This window comes from Rutilus rutilus (assembly GCF_951802725.1).
Source record: "Rutilus rutilus genome assembly, chromosome: 9".
Taxonomy (NCBI): domain Eukaryota; kingdom Metazoa; phylum Chordata; class Actinopteri; order Cypriniformes; family Leuciscidae; genus Rutilus; species Rutilus rutilus.
Genome location: NC_140223.1, coordinates 36,808,410 through 36,828,293, shown reverse-complemented (window position 1 = coordinate 36,828,293; position 19,884 = coordinate 36,808,410). Strand labels below are relative to the sequence as shown.

Sequence of the window (19,884 nt, the reverse complement as noted above, 5' to 3'; positions counted from 1 at the left end):
TAAACCTGCTTTGAAACAATAGCCGCGTTTCCACTGTCGGGCCAGGGCCGGGCCGTGCTAGTGCGTGCCAGGGCCAGTCGCGTTTCCACTGTCACTTCCGGGGCTTGATCGGGGCTTACTCGGGGCCAACGGCCAGGATTTTTGGCCCGTCGAATACCTTGGGCCAAAGCGGGCCAGCTCGGGCTAGAGGAGTGGTTACCAACAGAGGAGGAGTTTACCGTTGGGAGACGGCATCGCTGGATGATTCTGTCAGCATTTAAGACTTAAAAATAAAATAATTTAAATCGCGTTCATGTTTGAATGCCTTCTGTTTGTGATGCAAAAGACTATGCGCGCTAGCCGTTACCATAGTAAACAGCGAACGCTTGAAGAAATCAGACCAATCATAAAGGCTATCACAGTCATGTTTTTATTTTATCTGTCATAGCCTACGTCTCGTCTCTTTAAACCGGACTATCAAAAAATAAAGTAACTTTTTTTTTTCGGGAGCTTCCTCTGTTTCTCTGACTGAAAATATCTGTATGGGAGTCGAGAGAGTGCTAAAGCTCCTCAGGTCGTATGGCCATATATTTGTAGAAATTATCTTTTTTTTTTTAAATGTGATATATGTCCTGTAACTAAGTTACCAGATAAAGAAACAGACGCGACTGAAAAAGTAAGTGTGTCCTCTTTCTTTTGTGAAATAGACCTAACGGTAATTTATTATGAGTGACTAATGTGCAATTTTTACATAAATTAATTCATTATGATCAATGTATCACTTTTTATTGTAAACCTGTGGTAAAACATCGATGCTTGGGTTTTAAATATTCAAGTAGCTGCTAAACAAACAAACAAAAAAAGCTAGCAAACGGCCGCTTTTATCGTGTTTGTTTTCAACGCTGTTTCCAGTGATTTCTGATTAGTTTTCTGATAAAACTTCCATTTGTTGGTGAAATGATGGGTTAGTGTGACGTTGTCCCAGAGAGGCGTGTTACAGGCGTGTTTTAGTGAGGCGCTGTGGAGCTTCTGGCCCGACAGTGGAAACGCATGCCCGGTGCTAATGGCCCGAGGCTATTAGCCCGGCACGGCCCGTTTAAAGCCCTGGCCCGGCCCTGGCCCGACAGTGGAAACGCGGCTAATCTGTACTGTAAAAAGTGCTTTATAAATAAAGGTGACTTGACCGAAATAATACTGCTACTTTTTTTGTAAGTTGTAAAATGATTTCTGATAACTGTGTCTGCATGGTTTGAGTTTTTATGTATTTCCTGGAACACCATGTCACTTATGATCTTTAATGGACTCCTGTGACCGATCGCTCATGATGGAACTGAACTATTATACACACAAAATGTAAAGTAAAGCACACACTCTTTTGTTTGATGTCTGAACATGACCTACCAGTTAGACACATTTCACTAGCGGCGTTCTTTTTAATTGTTTTTCCATAGTAAAAAGGCTAATCTACACTAAAGCTCACTGGGTTCATTTGATGCATGGTGAATTTTATGGAGAACCCAATCCAAGAACCCAAGTCATATTTTTTATAATAATCATTACTTGTGATTGCTGACAATGTTTTAAAAGCTCCACTTTATGTAAAGTAATAAAGTTCACACAAATATTTTTTAGCCAATTATTTAATTATTTTTTATTTATAGCTCCAGAAGGCTTGGAGAATAGCACACTTGTCACTTGGGCTATAGAGTGGTGCAGGTTTGACGTCACTTTGTAGGCCAACCGGCGGTTCGCATCACACCTTGACAAAAACCCAGTAAGATTTTTCCATAGGCTTTTGGATTATCGCAAAAAACAAGCTCTATGATCACCAGATGTATGTGAGATTTGCTCGTTTTGTCCATCAAGATAATTATCACAGATGAACACAACTTTTATGAAGTTTGAAGCCTAAATGCAGTCGGCAGAAGTAAAAAGCTAAAGGTAAGGCTATAAGCGAACTACACCACTGTCCCACGACTTCAATGTCACAATCGTTAAGCTTCCAACAGCTCTTTCAGTTTTTATCTAAAAACATTTTCCCAGAAAGTTTTGAGTTAGAATAGTTTGTAAGGGACTAAGTTTACCTGAGAGACTTCCCAACAGCCTCTTTAGTCCCATTCAGCCACTTGTTAGCAACTGCCTCTTTCAAGACATGTAAGAGCTTTAGAAAAATCACTTGAAGAATAAAACGTGAAAGTGTCTTGAGCTTGTGTTCACCTCAGACCTTATTTCAGCCATTTAACCAAAACCCCAATCAAAAAACCCATTGACTTCGGGACGAAGTCCTAACTCCGGTGCTAACTCCTTTCTGCATTTTGGCCTACAAATTTACGTCATACCTGCACCACTCTATTGACCCCATTAATTTTGTTAAGGCATGTTAATCTTTGGATTAAATATTACGAGGTAAAACCACTAAACGTCATTTATATAGATCAGTGGGTCAAACACGTGTGTGTACCCTACCCATAAACTTAATTATTACATTTAACAAAAAATAATTGTTTAGTATGTTTATTTAGCGATTTGAATTATGATGGCATGTCCTCATAATGTAGGGGGCATGGCCTGAAACCTGAATACACACCACACTATATTTGGTCCTCAATGTAGGTCAAACCAGTACACACACAATATATACATGTGTGTGTGTTGGGGGGGTCATACAAATCATAGAGGTTTGAAATAGCATGATGATGAATTATCAACTGAATTATCAAAATCATCAAATGAATGAAGAAATGCTTTTAGAGGAGCAAAATACATGAGATTTTAAACTGCACATTGCTCTAAAAACGGTATGTAATGTGCTGTACTGTACTTATATTAACAACAGTGAACCTTAGAAAATACAGTTTAACCCCCTCAAAGCCATTTTTGCCATTGAACCTTACTTTGTACTGATTAAGAGGGTAATCTTCAAACAGGAACTCCAGTTTGCCGCTGACACGCAGCACATAATCACTCCGGGAACCAATGTCTTCCTCTGGGCCATGAGTGGTCTGCCATTTCTTGAGAGCCTGGTCCATTAGTTCAGATACTGAACAATGCAATGACACTTTCAGGCTAGCTGTGTCCTACACAGAGAGAAAGAAATACAAGGATAAGACTGATCATTCATCTCATGGTAGAGACATATGCAACATACCATGTACTAAAATAACACCACACACCTGTGACTGGTCGTAGTGCATGGTAATTTTGATTACGCCCTCATGCTTGTCAATCAAATTCTCCAATAACCCAGTCTCCAGCTGAGGGGAGTAACAGCTCCGGAGCCACTCCCCCCACGACATCATCTGCATTTGGTGCATTTTCTCTTCGCTGATTCGCTTCATTTTGGAGCGAAAGTCCTTCACTTCCTGGTCTTGCAGGGCGTCCAACTCGTGAAGACCTGTGCCATGTGGCATAACGTTCAGTGACTTTACACTCTCACAATTTCAACAACATCCACGGCAGACAATGTGTTTATGCAATGAAAATAACAGAATCTGAATTAAAATCATGTGAATCACTCCGTCACAGATACAATGTTGTTTTAACATTTATGCATATATGATGCTGTGAATTTCTGCTTCAAAAACATGCACACTTTAACACTGGTCCAAAATCAAGCCTTTTTTAAGTTTTATAAAAGAGTAAAAACAATGTGTGATAAGTCAAAGAAACGGTTAACAGTGTGTGTTGTGAGTTTTGAAGCTAAGCAATGGTTTGTGTGTATTAGTGCCCAGTTTCACAGACAAGGCTTAAGTTAGTCTCAGACTAAAGTGCATGTTTGAGCTGAAAGTAACTTGCACGGATAGATCTTAAAATATGTCAGTGCAATTGTTTTGTCTCAAGATAAGGCATGTTTATAAAAGCCTAATTGAACTATGGCCTAATCCTGGCTTAATCTAAGCCCTGTCTGAAACCGGGCCTAGGTGTGTGGACTAACATGTAATTTCATTGAAAAAAATACAAGATTTATCCTTTTTTTTTTCACAAAAAAATAAAATAAATAAAATCTGCTAAATTAAATTTTCATTTAAATAACGTTGAAATAATGACAATTTTAATTTCTGACTGAACTACTCCTTTAATGAGTGTCTGTTCCTGTTGAATGACATCAGTGTGTTTTGTCGCGAGACAGAGCTCTGAGGGAAAGGTTTCAAATGGCTTCCAGATAACACACATGATGACATTTAAAGAGCATTAAAAATTCATTTGATCCTCTCCACTAAGAGAGATTGCCCATATTGTGTGTGTGTGTGTGCGTGCGTGTGCGTGTGTGTGTGTGTGTGTGTGTGTGTGTGTGTGTGTGTGTGTGTGTGTTGTTTCAGAGCCAGTGAATGAGTAAGGGAATTAGAGTGTGTGAGTGCGTAAGCCTCGCGGGCTGTGCCCGGCATCTCATCATAGTCTTATTATGAATAATATGTACATTCACATAAACAGACAATCAGCATCACTTTCAAATCTGCCTCTGCTGAGTCTCATGCACAATTGCTGCCACCAAAAGTGTGTGCCAAAGATTAACAGATACACATTACAAACTTCATACATGTGTGAAACAGAAAATGTGATCATTGAAATAACCTACATATGCTTTTCTCAGTTCACTTCAAGTCTATAATACACTCAGAAATGTATAATCATTGATTATTGATCATTAATTATTAAAGGGGTCATGACATGGATGTTGTATTTTTTTTAATGTGTTCCTTCAGATTAATAAAGTTTTTTGCACAAAAAAAACACCCAAATATTAATGTGGAAAAACTTATTTTCAACCTTCACTCTGTCTGAAACGATCTGTTTTTAAGGGGCGGCTCCTTTAAGGCTTGTCAGTAAACTCCACTGTTATGATTGGCTCACATCACTGCATAGGAAACAGTATCACCGCTAGGGATGGGCATGATTAATCGACGATCGATAATTGATCGTTAAGAATTTCGTCGATCACGTTTATTTGTTATCGATTAATCTAATGCAGGTTGCGTTGCGTAGTGTGAGTCTTGAAGCAATGGAATTAATTTTAGCGCGGAGGTACCCGTGCATCCCGGCAATGTCAGTCCCCTCAGAGCGGGTGTTTTCGTCGGCTGGACTGGCTGTCACCAGGTTGCGTCGCGTCTGATCCCAGATCATGTCAACATGCTTATCTTTCTCAACAGAAATCAGTAGACTGGTGCAGAAGTTCTATGGGAACTTCATGCGTTTTCTCAGATCATCTGATTTATCCAAACGATTCCATTTACACCTGGTCACATAAATGTGTTTTTGCAAACCGGACATAAATCCGATCTTGAATTCCCGCGCTATATTTAAATTGTTGCACGATACCGAAAGCAACTGATATGAGCTGTATTTTATTGATCATCAGCGAAAATTTCTAAATCAAAGACCGCAACAAGATATTGCGGCAACAGCCCTGGTAAGATCATTTCGGTTCTTTACTTTTAATGAAGATGATTGTGTGTTGATGAATGACTTTCACTTTGATTTGCGATAGTTTGCACGTTGGCTTGATGAATAGATGCTCATCTATGCGTGTTGAAGTAGCGTCGTCATATCTGGCTATAACATGACATATAGCCTATAACACGCTCTCACACGTTTATTTCTTAGCATTTTTGGGATAAGTCAAATTTACATATGTGGTTTCAACAACCAGATGCATTTACTCTTGTCCAGTTTCGTCTGGAAAGCGTCTCAGATCTCCTCCTGAAGTGGTTTGAGCGATCGGATTTAAATCCGTCTCGAATGCGTTTCGGAGGGCATTTACATTTGGTCTTTTCACGATCGGATAGCTATCCGATCACAGAAAACGGATTAAGTGGCCATTGGTCTCTGTTTAAGAACGCCGGCTCGCAGCTGCAGGTTCCGCTGTTTTAGAGCACCGCAGGGCATATCTTCAAGTCTACCGAACGTCCAGTTTCACTGCCACAAGTTGATCTTCTTGTAATAAAGATCTCATCGAGGACAAACAAACTGTATTTTTGTATTTTCATTGCATTTTTAATTTATAAAAAGTTAAATAAATAATGAATTTCAATATAAAAATATTAATGATTAATCGATAGTCGATCGTTAATTCTCCCGACGATCGACTAAGAAAATTTAATCGAATGCCCATCCCTAATCACCGCACTCTAGCTATTGCAAGACGTGATCCAGGACACCATTACACTAAACCATCCGCTTGTTTCCAATGCTAGGATCCTTCTGAAAGTCTGTACAGAGACACAAACGAACAGTTTAAACTGGAATCGAAGCGAACGTTCTTTCACTCTTCATTTGTCCTGTTGTCGACAGACTCGAGTGTATGGATACATCAGAAACTGAACACACATCTGTAAACTGTATCCAGTGTAGACAGCGTCACTGATTATAATGGCTTCTGTTTGCTTTAGACGTGATGCTCATATCCAGTGTAGGCCAAACGTCAGCCGTTAAGCGACTGAACGCAAGTGGGTGGGGCCTATGGTGCGATGATGTATGTATCCGTCAGTGTCTAAAGGTGCGTTCCATTCGACAGGGTCCCTACGCAGTGTTCACTGCCCCCTACTCCCTAAACACGGTACATCAGTTGAAGTGGACTTCGCTGACAATAATCGCTCATCTGGAATGCCCTGCAACGTCATCAAAGAAAGGCAACAACAGGGTCACGCAGATTATGATATAACTTAAATAAATATTGTAATTTACTTTACTTTTAAATTTAAAATCATATAATAGGCCTATATATTACAAAACACGTAGCCTATCTAATAAATAAAAATCAAAGCATTGTATTAGTTTATTAGACTACTTTATGACTAAACATAAGCTGTACTGTAACAGTACTGTAACTTATGCTTTGAAGCATAAGCTGTACTGTACATAAGCTGTACTGAAATATAGATTTGGTTATCTATATATAAATGTGCTCTTAATATAATCTTAATAATTGTAGAGGTCTCATCTCGTGCGTTTTCTTTCCCACGCGCAGCTGCATAGCAATTAGCAAACATTCCTGAGGTAAATAAAGTAAAATAAAAATAAAAAATGACTGCGCCTCAGTTGCTTCTCAACACTTTTAATTTGTGTAGATATGCATACAATAGACTATGGAAATGTAACATTCATCACCCCAACCATTCATAAATAGCCTACTCTAGTTTGTATAATAATAACAATATTTATGAATACTCAAATGCATACGTAAACTCAGAGCCGTTAGAAATTTTAATTTAAAATCTCTTCCAACGGCTGTGCTCCATGGTTAGTTCAGGCTGGTGATGCGATGCACAATGACAGTTGGTTGATTTTCGCTCTCCACTTCCTGTGAAGTGATGTATCGATGTTCCCTTATTCCCTACGCCGTTTGCAGTGCCCTTCGAACTGAACATGTTCGTTCCCTTCGGATTGGAATCTCACTTAAGATGGTGAAATACCCTGTGAAGTCCACTTCCCAGTCCACTTACGGTCAAATGGAGCGCACCTTAACTCTGGAGGCAGTCGTATGCAAATTTATTTGCCAGTGTGACATCACAGATTTAAATATCAAAACGAGCTGTTTTTGGAGCTTGATTAAATAAATGCTTTGTTTATAATGACAAGGACTTTTTAAGCTATGAAACCTTTAGGATGTTTTAATGGTACAAAGAGCTCTTATTTGTCTCCCTTTAAATACTGATTATACTACTAGTGCAATTCAAACAATGCCCGACTCTAGTGTTTTCATTTTTATTGCCAATATTTTTTAAAACAAAGCACATTGAGATATATATATATATATGTATTACATGTTGTACATAAAAAAACCTAAATATAAAATAAAAATTAGAGGTATTAACACATTTTTTTTTTTAAATCTGTAAGACAAAAGCAAGAGTGTTGTTGTTTCAATTTGTTGTGCCATAGGTCATCACACAGTCCTGATATTTTGAACAGCTCAATTGTGAGTGTGTAATTTTTTTAAATATCAGTTCAGTAAAAAAATGTATATGAAGTAATGTGCATTTAAGACACAATATTGCTAGTTGCTTGGTCTATTTTTGGTCTGCAAAAAATTTTTTCAACTGTGCATGCCTCTGAGCAAGATTTAGTGATAGTTTATTCCTGAATTAATCACAGTTTTTGACCAAATTGTTTGAGTTGAATGATTCAGTGATCCTCTCATAATACAAAAAAAAAGACATTTGCTTGTTGTTACCCACTGGGGTAACAAATATAACCTGCAGAAAGGGTCACTGAAAAATCAAAATCTAATGGATATTAGCTAAAAGTATAGCTCATTACACACGTGATTAAGTGCATAAGTGTCACCTTTGCCAATGAGGACTCCGATCTTAGAGTCGAGTAGGCGTTCTGCACGTCCACAGTTGCGTGTGATCAGTTTGAGGACAGGCAGGAACGGTCGCACGTCGCATAGTCGCCTGCTCTCGTCCTCCAGCTCCTCGTGAACTGCTGCCTGGTTCACACACTCGAACATGTGACCCTCCATCTCCCCCAGCAATGAGAAGAGAGGGTATGTCTGCGCCTCCTTCCATAACAGCTACACAAACACAAAAACAGGATGATGAGAGTAAATGATACAATCAAAACTGCATGTTAAATATAAATTCTCAATACTAGCTATACTATATAAACCAGGGCTCTTCAACTTTAGTGCTGGACGGCCGGTGTCTTGCAGACTTTAGTTCCAACTCTAATTAAACACACCCGTCTCTGATTTGCAAGTAATTCTGAACACCATCACTGCATCCGAAATCACATACTGTCTCACATACACAACCATTAAAAAAGTACATTCTATATAGCATGAATGTGTGTAGTATAGGGTTGGTTATTGCTTGAATACGATTTTGATTCTGCTTATCGATTCCGATTCTTATCGATTCCTAATTTCGATTCCAAAAAGGTTGCTCACATTCTTACGTCTTATTGCAAAACATTTAATTGTAGCTGAATATAATGAGCAAAGTTCAACAGGCTAAAGAACACTTATTCAAGGAATGCATGCCTGTGGTTTAAAAATACCATAGAAAAACACCTAGCCTAATTAACATAAATGCCAAGCTTTATTAAAGACAAGTAAACACTCAGTAATTAAAAAAGAACAAATAAAAAAATAGCAATCACAACAAAAGAAAAAACTGAACAAATATATGATTGAAATAAAGTGTTTTAAGATTTTCAGGTACAGAAATGTAAATAACACTGCACTTTATAAATAAAATATACATTACAAATATACTTTACAGACGTTATTCGGTCAAGAAGTCTTTTGTTGTTTGATTAGTGTTAAATATAGAGATGGCAGTGGGAATATTAGGCTGCTGTCACTTTAAGAGTTGCACTGAAAACAGCACGCAAGTCGTCTCGCGCTTGAATCGTTTAAAGTTATATTGAAATGCTCACAAAGGAATTGATAAGAGGAATCGAAATGTAAATTTTATAACAAGTATCCGATACTTGACCTCAAGTTTTTGATTCCAGAATTGTTTCGATTCCCAACCCTAGTGTAGCACAAATGATATTCGGATATACTACATCTGCCATGTTGTTACTGTCAGCGTCAATTGTGTCGCTTCAATGTCATTCATAAATCCTCTCCCATGGCCTCATGGGATGGTAAAGTGTCCATCGAATGCGCACTTCAGAATCTCACCAGGAAGTAGTAGGTCATCCGGGGACTTTTTGCCTGCTGTTTATATAACACTATGTATTCGGACATACTGCTCTGTTGCTGTACTGTTTTTCACGTACTCCATAGTAGGGAAGTATTCGATTTCGGACTCAGCACATGGTTAGCTTGTTTGAGTTGTCTGGTTAGGGTTAGAGCTAAACCAAAGACTTTAGATACTATGAATGGGAAAAATGCATTTTTTTGTCATGATTTGAGTGTTTAGAAACAAAATTTATGAGACAATTGCTGTCAGATATCATTGGTGATTTCAAATATGAAATTTAAAGGTAAGTTTGGTGAACAGCTTTGAAGAATTTGATGTTTTCCCATTCAAAGAGATAGGAGTGCATGATTGAAATTAGAGGTCGACCGATTCATCGGTCGGCCGATTGATCGGCCGATTTTTTGCATTTTTAACATAATCGGCATCGGCCAATATCCAAGTGTATCAAGCCGATTATTAGGCAGGCGCATCTGTGGGCAGCCTAGTGTTGTTGTTGTGGAACACGCGTTCGACGCATGCTGCGCCTAGAGTCATTCTCCAGCAGAGTGAGCAGACCTCATCCAGTGCTTAAGGAAGGAGCTAAGTTCCTTGGAGAAAACTCCTTTATATTTAATTAAAAACTTTTGATATGTTACTGCCAACTTAGAGAAAAAACATGAATAGGCGACATGACGTTCGGCTACTTTGAAATTGATAGCGTAGTTGAGGTTGCATTAGCACAGCAGAAGGGTTGCGATCATGTCACAATAAGTAAGCAAGAATTTACAGACAGTGATTCTGAGACTTTTATTTGTTCTGTTTGTGTGTCTTATATTTGAGAGGGTTGTCACTCAATGCAGAGAAGTAAGTAATAAAAAAAGAGACCAACTATATGCTAGTGAAGGACTGGCTTTGCTTTGCTAGGGTTGGGTAGCTACAGACAGACCCAGTGCTAATACGGCACTGGTGCCTTAACGACCGTTATTTACCGGACCGAATATCAACGCACATTTCTGTGCTTCATAACAGTGCTACTGTTATGCCTGTGCTTCTCTTGGATGCTCTGAAAACGGACGTTAGAATAACAGAAACATCGCTTCGCTGCACTTGACACTAGTCAGCAGTTAACTTTAACATTCCGTTAGCTAGTAGCTGGATTAAACACGGTTAAAATGCTGGCCAAACAGTAGTGTAATGTGTGACTGTATTTCACTGTAGACTAGGGGTGGAACGGTACATGTATTCGTATTGAACCGAAACGGTACAGGCGTCACGGTTCGGTGTATAAATTTCCACGGAGAATACACGCTATAAAAATAAATAAAACTCGCGTGCAAAGTAATGCGGAACTACTGTTAGATACGCGGGTTCTTTAGGGACACCTAATCTGTAGCTCCGCTTTAGCTCCGGCTGCGATGTAAAGATTGCAATGCGTTGTGTGTGTGTGTGTGTGTGTGTGTGTGTGTGTGTGTGTGTGTGTGTGTGTGTGTGAGAGAGAGAGAGAGAGAGAGAGAGAGAGAGAGAGAGAGAGAGAGAGAGAGAGAGAGGGAGAGAGGGAGAGAGGGAGGGAGGGAGGGAGAGAGGGAGGGAGAGAGGGAGGGAGGGAGGGAGGGAGGGAGGGAGGGGGAGGGAGAGGGAGGGAGGGAGGAGAGAGGGAGGGAGGCTGGCGCGATCGAGATCGAAAAGTCGCGTGTGTTTTAAAGTCCGCAAAGTGTTTACTTATTTGTGTGCAAAACGCGCGCTGCGGGGTGTTGTGTGTGGTGAGAGGCGCGGGCGCGATCGAACAGTGGAAACATAAAAACATACTCCGTCATTTTGTTTATCAGGACATCATTCAAACTGCAAAGTGTTTAAGTTACTGTTAATTCAAATGTTAAGGAAAACAAATATATTAATCTGAAATGTAGCAAATTAATTTTCAATTCATTCAGGTACAATTACCAAACATATCTCAAGTTCTTTTTGTCTTTTGTACAAGTGCAGATTGGTAAAGTGTTCAATAAATGTTTTTGTTGAGAAATCTTGTCTATCTTAAGTATTTATTTGTGTTACATTTTATCTTTCAAATAGAGGTTAAAAACAAGCACATAATCGGCCAAATATCGGCCAAAATAAATCGGCAGCATTTATCGGCCATCGGCCGACCCGGATTTCTAAAGATCGGCATCGGCATCGGCCTGAAAAAAACCATATCGGTCGACCTCTAATTGAAATAGCTGCCAGTTTCAAAGATGGCTGCCGAGAATGATTTGTCTTAAGCCCTATTTAGACAGTAATTGTTTCTCACGTGGACGTCTGTAAAACTAAATTTGCATGGCATCTCAGTGATAAACTCATGCATTCTGATGGCGATTTATTGACAGTGGAGGAGTGAGTTTTGTAATCCCACGAACCCGCTGCTCAAGTGGTCAGACACATGATTGTCTGCTGTAACTAAAATGTCATATGCTTGGAATAATACGAATAAATTCATATTTAATTTAATTATAGGAAAATAAATGTTCTGTTTATTATTTAATTATTTAAATCTCATTTGTTTTTAAATAGGAAGCTAGACGCGCGTACACGGTTTTCATGTCTTGCATTTTATCTCAAAAGGATGTTATTTAAAAAATATAGATAAAAAAAAACCTGCTCGGTTTATATTTTTAATGTTGTGTATAATAGCCTACATATTTTAAAATTTTATCATATATTGTTGCCACAATAATGGCCCATTTCAAATGTTTACTTATGAAATTAAAGTGTACATCTTTAAAATGCATGCAAATTACAGTGAAGCGCAACAGTTATCACACGTACGGTGCTCTGCAGTGATCAAAAGGATTTAAACAACCAATTTCGAAGTGATCTCTTCTTGTAAACTCAGAGATGTGGATTCGGACGGCAATTAAATCACCATACGACCTTGGTGTTGGTCAAAAAACAGTAGGTAATTCGGCCAGGGATTTTTACACGGGTGGTGGTACACAAAAACACTGACATTCTGGATTCGGACGGCAATAAAATCACAGACTAACCCCTTTAAATGTTGAAAATACCTTACTACCCCAAGAGAAACAATTACCGTCCGAATAGGGCTTAAGAGGAACTTTGTCTGAACTAAGCAGGACACTGGCCTCTCAGGACTGAAGCTGAAGTGCTCTGCTATAAACTATCTGAAGTGCCCTTGCATTCTTTCCTGGTAATGGTTAAACTAGAATCTAAAAGGTAAAAATAAAAATTTCAGAAGACATGGAATGCTTGATTGTTTTGGGTGGTTGCCAGGGGCTGCTTTGCGTTTGCTAAAATATCTTTAGTAGTTATCTGAACCCCAGTTTTCACACCTGAAGTGTTCGTCCAGACTCCGAAAGGGAGAATCTGTTTGTAAAGAAACATACGTACCAGTTTGATGTGTTGGATGGTGCTCTCCCGAGGAACCTCCATCTGGATGTAGATTCCAGTGGGCAACAGGAAGTCCACCATCACCTGGTCGTCTCCATCCAGCCCTGACTCCGCCCACAAGTCCAGCTGATCTGTCTTGGCGGGAGGCATGGCAGAGAGCGCGCTGGAGCCAAACCATGGGAACCTCAACAAAAATCAAGACAAACAAAGGTTAGCTGTAAAATAAAACACAAAGGTAAAAGTAAAAAGATGAAAGTAAAAGGCTTTTTCCATTTAAATAAGGTAAACTTAAGTGCGTAAAGAAATGTGTGCACTGTCGTGTCTCATTTTCCTGTGTGGTAGGGAGAAGCAGGGGGGTCATAATCTGGCGGGAGTCTGATTTTGGCACCGCACTGGCCCGTTATTTAAAGTCCCACTGAAGTACTTTGGAACACGCAGCTTTGTTTGATGCGTTGACGTAATTTCCACTGAAACAGGAAGCTAAGGCGGGACATATTGAACGGCCCCTCCCCCTTTTCAAATAGCCAATAGCGTTTAGTTTACCTCACAGACTGCAAGTCGTACTTGACAGCGACATGGAAGTGAATCCGAGCGCTGATGATACGTTGGATTCAATAGTAGAGCTGTGAATAAATTCTAGCCGTTTCATTCTTAACCAACATACAGTTGGAAAACGGAATAAAACTCGAACGTTTGAGCAACTGAACACACATCTCCAACCCATATTGCTCTGTGACGTGTCAACGGTCGCTTTGGCCAGGTGTTGTTTATAGCATATGGGGCGGAGCTTTAGATTCTGGAGAGTATTTGATTGGACAGAAGATGTGATGAGAAGCTGAAGTCTCCGTGATCCATTTTAGCGGGAAGTGAGAGACTAAGTTTTGAATGCTTGTATCTCCTAAATGCGAATTTTGTCATTGTTTTGGAACACACCAGCTTATTCATAACCTAAAGGCTAACATATTCATACTAAAAGCTAAAAAAAACTTACATTTTGATTTCAGAGGGCACTCCAAATGATCCTAGACAGGCTCAGTGGAGTAGAATCCAACGAGTGCCCTCGATAATGTTCATTATCGGACATTAATGGACACCACTACAAATAACTGTCCCATTAAATAGTGCACTAGTGCAGTTTTATGAGAGATGTAAAAGCATTACTAAGCAGTTGCAAAGGTGTTCTGAATGGATTTTGTATGATATTTTGGTTGCTAGAAATGCCTCTGGTCTCGCCTGTCAGACCCATTTAGAAATTATTTAGAAAAGTAAAAGCACACCTCTCCTCAACAATTTGTGGTGTCATTTTAAGGGGCTTGCTCAAATATGAGCAAATCATTATGAGTTTTCATCTGATGTCACACCCTTATAGGAACAAGTCTTTCCTCTATTGGCTGCCAGTTATTTTTACCAGGTTTGTACTAAGTACTAATAAAGTAAGCAGAGACATTAAAAGACCAAATTCAATGTAAACCTTATTGCTGATGCATAGTAAGTACAGGTAAGCAGATGAACCCAGAATATAAATGCAATGCACAGTTTCTCTAAAGTGTTCCATTGAAAAAGTTTTTTTTAATTATTTGCCACATCAATTTAGCGTGTTGCGTTTGTATTCTGGACTCATCTGCTCACCTTTATGCATCATCAATAAGTTTATACTGAATTTGATCTTTTAAGAGTACCACTGTTTTAGCACATTAAGGCACTTCAAGTGTTTTTCACGTTGAGCATTTATAATGTCCCGCAGTTTTAGTGATTGAAATACTGCAGCATGTGCTGTATATGGATCGCAAGAGCCCAAAACGTGCATTTTTTTGTCCACATACAATTGTTTTTCTTCTTTTGAGAGGTAATCTAAATATTTGTGGCTTGAAACAGATGTGAAATTGACAGGTCTGTGATGCAGTTCTATGGATGTTTTGCCCTACATGTCTCCACACCAGTCACATGACTGAAAAATATGAATAGTAATTAGTAATACCGAAGCAAACATTTTCATAAAACATTTTTGCATGTGAGAAAAAAAGAGAAATGTGATCAACGTGAACACAGATCACTTCAAATATGGTAAACAGAAGCTCAACCATGCTTGCTCTATGTGCGTTGATCAATGTTTATAAGAGAATAAGAGCCTAAATTAAATAAACCGCTCAATTCATTTGGATTACTTTTACAAAGTCTTTATTAGGGCTGTAACGATACCCTCATGTCACGATTCGATACATATCACAATACTGAACTCACGATACTATATTATTGCGATACTCCAAGACAAGTAAAAAGTTAACAAAAAATGACTGTTGATTAAAATGCTAAATTTGGTTTTACATTGTGTGTACAATGAACAGGCTTGGACTTGGTGCTGGAAACCCAACGCACAGGACAAGAGACACCAGAATAACAATATTCATGATTCTGAAGCTGAAAATACTGAATTATTTCAGACGAATATGCTTGCGCTCTTTCACTGACTAGATATATTTAAAATAATGTAGGCCACTTTTACTGGTAACGCAAGACATTTGGCATTATCAGGACCCACAAATATTCCCCCATCGCATTATTATACATTATATTCAACATTATATATAGCAGTTTAATGTAGTGCTGACACTGAAACTCTGAAAACTTGAATTTGTTCACGCACAGTAATTTTTATTTTGGGTGAACTATACACAATACATAGTTTCACTATCCACGATACATGCTGTTGCATTTTTGTATTGAGATATATTGAAAGACGATATATTGTTACACCCCTAGGGCCCTATTTTAACGATCTGAAACGCAAGTATCAAACGCGAAACGCAAGTAACTTTGTGGGCGGATCTCGCGCTGTTGCTATTATACCGGCGGCATAAATGACTCTTACGCCCGACGCAAATCTAAAATGGGTTGGTCTGAAGTAGCTACATTACTCATAGGTGTGGTCTGGGCGTAACGTGAAATAAACCAATCAGAGCATCATCTCACATTCCCTTTAAGAGCAGGCATGCTTGTTCCATGGCGGATTGCTATTATAAAGGCGGATTTGCCAGGCGCACGCCAGGAGCGGTTCACAGCCGAGGAGACCGACGTTCTCGTCAGGGCCGTAAAACACAGAGAAGTGACATTGTATGGGGATGGGAGAAACCCACCCAAATTAGCTTTGGTTAAACAGGCATATAATAATTTGGGTAAATGTGTAAGCTAGATTTATGCCAAGTCAATTGCACTGGGTGCAAGATAGGGCCCCTACTCTTTATATACTTTTTGAAGCTCTCAAAAGTAATGGGAGAGTATTAGATTAATTTGTGTTCCCATAGAATTACAGTAAATTATGACAGAATTTTCATTTTTTGGATGAACTATATCTTGAAAATGAAAAACAAAAACAAAACAAAACTACATTGTTCTATAGCCTCAATTCCAAAATAGCCCCCTTGTGTGTCTAAAAACAAACACTTGCTATTTCCAGACAGCATTTTCCCTGAAGAGCACAACAATGAGTCAGTGAACCACATGATGCTGCTTATCTCCGTTCTCACCTTACAAACAAACTCAAAACCTCATAAGCAGGACTTCATCAAACAGACACCAGACAGGTGCGGAAACTCAGTCACACAATGTCAATCGACGAGACAACGGGGTCGGAGGAGGGGGATGTGGTTCACGGCTAGCTTCCACACAGACTGGTGAGAAATGGCAAGCTATACAAAGACATACCCACATTAGGGGACAGAGGATGTGGTATTTCAAACTGTGAACACAGATTTTCACATACAAGCACACTATTGTTTATTTAGATATACGCAAACCCAAAAGCAACAAGAGTTAATTGCTGTGTCAATGCTGTGTAAGTGCACTTTGTCTGCTTTTAAAGGGGCCACAGTTCACCACATCCATTACAGCTCACATCAAGAGCTTCTAATAACTCTATGCTTCAGGAAGCCCAACCGCAGCTCAATATCACTGACGTTCTCAGACCTCTGACGTCTCCCGGCTGACGCCACCCTTTCTTAAGAGCTACTGTGCTCTGAGGTTAACCCTTCACTTAAGTTTTTTCCTTTAAGAGCACTTTATGAACTAGTGCTTTGTTGGACTGTGATCAAGTTCACACAAAGCTTTCCAGCACTCTTATTATAGAGCCAGTGATCAAGCAGGAGAACAGAAGGACTAAACGTGTGCTTTTCTCTGTGAAAACGCTTGCATACAGCCGGAATCAGCATCAAAGACTGGTTGGTCATATGACAAACATGGAAAAGAAAATATAAATGAAATAATGGTAATGAAAATTATAATTGGAATAATAACTAAATACATAAGACTGTCCCATTAATTTGAACTACACCAATGGGTTGCGTTGAGTATCAATGTGAAACAATAATTCTTGTAACTCATTTACAGGCCTAAAAATTACAGGCCTACACATACAGGCCTAAAAATTAGAGAGCTTACATATTTCATATTTAATTTGAGAGCTTACATTTAACAGAGCTCCTGAGAAACAGTTAAATAGCAGAATCGCTAGTCACCGATTCAGATGACATAAAATTGTTTAAAAAAAAAATATTGAATGTGAAAAGGAGCTTTGCGTAAAGCCACTCGACTGCAGATAAATTTATCTTAACTTTAACCAGTTCAGTCCGATTTATGAGCAAACAACCCCTAAAACACTTATCATAAGTTACCAGACAACAACAGTTTGATTCAACAAATCTGCATGTCTCAGTGAATCAATCATATGTCATATTTCAACATAGCCATTAGGGCTGTGGTTTTGACATTTAATGGTTATCATTTTATTATTTACAAGGGAAATAAAAACTGCGCTCTACTGAAAGATAACAAATGTGTGTGTGTGTGTGTGTGTGTCACTCACTGAACAGGGTAGATGCAGAGAGAGGTGTGACGGCAGGGGGAAAGCAAGACACTGGCAGGACAGTACTGGCGGAAAAAAAGTAGGAAGGAAACTGTTTCCTTTTTTGGGAAAAAAAACCCTGGTCTGAAAAGTCGCTAAATCTAGCGACAAAGTTGCTAAGTTGGCAACACTGGTACCGACCGGTACTTGAAGTACTGATACGTTTGACAACCCTAACAGAAAGAACACAAAGTATTAAAGTACAGACTCTGTGAACACCAACTTAGACAGAGGAAGACATAAAAACACACAGTTACGGAGAGAGGAGAGCATTTGCAGTCACTGCACATCAGGGCAGGTTGAAACACTTTCTTCTTCACTGCTCAAAATACTCCTTAAAAAAAAAAAAAAAAAAAAAAAAAAATCCTTTAATTGAATGAAAGAGAAGTTTTAAATCTTTTTGAAGGAGCGACATCCTCATGGTTGCCCTATATTTACCCAACTACCACAAACTAAGAGATATTAAGTGAACATGTGTACTATTAAGGATGGGCACGAGTACCAGTACTCAAGCACTCGCACATGACTGAGGAAACCACTGAACGTGTGTGTTTAAAATTGACTGGTTTTGGTGGTATTTTGGGCGGCATCTTGAGGTCTGATTAGTTAGCTTTGCGAGAGCATGTGGTCCAGACCGGAGAACTGAGAGAAACAGACTCAAAGAGTGATCGTTTCTGCACGTCTCTAATATGAGAGTGTTTATAATACCCAGTACTCTTAATACTGGGTATTTCCCATTTTCCCATTCCCAGTGATGTAATGGCAAATTAGCGTTCCATAGGATTCAGTGTGGTCCACGAGTAGTGGCATTTCTCAACACTGATCTGACTTCAGCAGAACAACAGTCAAAATCCATCATTTTTCTGTTATCACTGTAAAGCTGCCTTGAAACAATCTGTATTGTACAAAGCACTGTATAAATAAAGGTGACTTGACTAGACTAGTGACAGTCTTCGACAGGCTGCCTTTCAGTATACTGGGTCTCTTCAAATCCTTGTCCTTCAACAAAATTAATAGGCAGAAAGTTTTTCGCTATAATTTCAGTGATTTTTAGCGGTGTCGTTTTCTCAGCTCTGCTTGCCTGGCATTTCTGTGTGGTAAAATGTTATATCCGTCTGACTTGCCTGACTGCTGGGCGCTGTTCTATTCCCTAGGATAGACTCGGCTCTCACTCGAGCACGTAGACCGACTCATCCATCTTTTTGAATACAATATTATTTAGGCCATATGTTTAAGTTTTATCAGTCATAGTTTAATTTTTTTTTTTTTTTTTGAGTTTTAGCAGCGATATAGCTAAATATGGTAAACAAAAAAAGGCTCTTTTTTTGTTTATCTTTAAAGGTTTGGTTGAACCTTTACAACCTTTATGAAAAAAGACTTGGCTATTTGTTTTGTTTCAAATGCACCGTTAAAAATTGATACAGCTAAATATTAGCTGACATGTTTAATTGAAAATTACAGATGAGTAAAGTAGCCGGAAAGTAGAGTGTCCTGTGTGTTTCACATTTTATAATCAAAACACAAGAGACATGTAATAACATGTAATAATATATAACATATATAATAAAACGGCATTGCCTCTAACTGTACTTATAATAACGAACACAGAATTAAAGCTTTGGATTACAAAAAAAAATTTTTTTGGAAAGACAAAATTAAACCGTCATTATATCCTTTATCTTTTTTCCTTACCCTTAAAGGAAAATACCCTTAAAATTTAATTAATCATCCATCAATAATGTGTTCTTCAGTAATTTAAGTTAGTCTACTCTGACTAAAATGGTATACATTTATTCAATATAAAATAACATTTCAGTTAATCCAAAGGATTTCTATAAAACACACACACACACACACACACACAAAAAAAAACAGGTTACACTTTATTTTAAGGTGTCATTGTTACAGTGTAATTATATATTTAAGTACTGAGTAATATTAAGCAACTACATGTACTTACTATAGGGTTAGGGTAGGATTAGGATTTGGTTGAGG

At 38.7% G+C, this 19,884-nt stretch overlaps 1 protein-coding gene across 2 annotated transcripts in view; it reads right to left on the bottom strand.

The window, feature by feature from the left end:
• pik3cb (phosphatidylinositol-4,5-bisphosphate 3-kinase, catalytic subunit beta) overlaps positions 1-19,884 on the bottom strand; it is a 72,971-nt gene that overhangs the window by 27,616 nt on the left and 25,471 nt on the right. For both annotated transcript variants that reach the window (XM_084419129.1, XM_084419130.1), the window contains exons 3-6: positions 12,993-13,176; positions 8,263-8,491; positions 3,153-3,373; positions 2,874-3,056 (exon numbers count right to left, since the gene is read on the bottom strand). In XM_084419129.1, coding sequence (XP_084275255.1) covers positions 2,874-3,056; positions 3,153-3,373; positions 8,263-8,491; positions 12,993-13,142 — 783 coding nt within the window. In that variant the 5' untranslated portion in view covers positions 13,143-13,176. The remainder of the gene's footprint in view (positions 1-2,873; positions 3,057-3,152; positions 3,374-8,262; positions 8,492-12,992; positions 13,177-19,884) is intronic.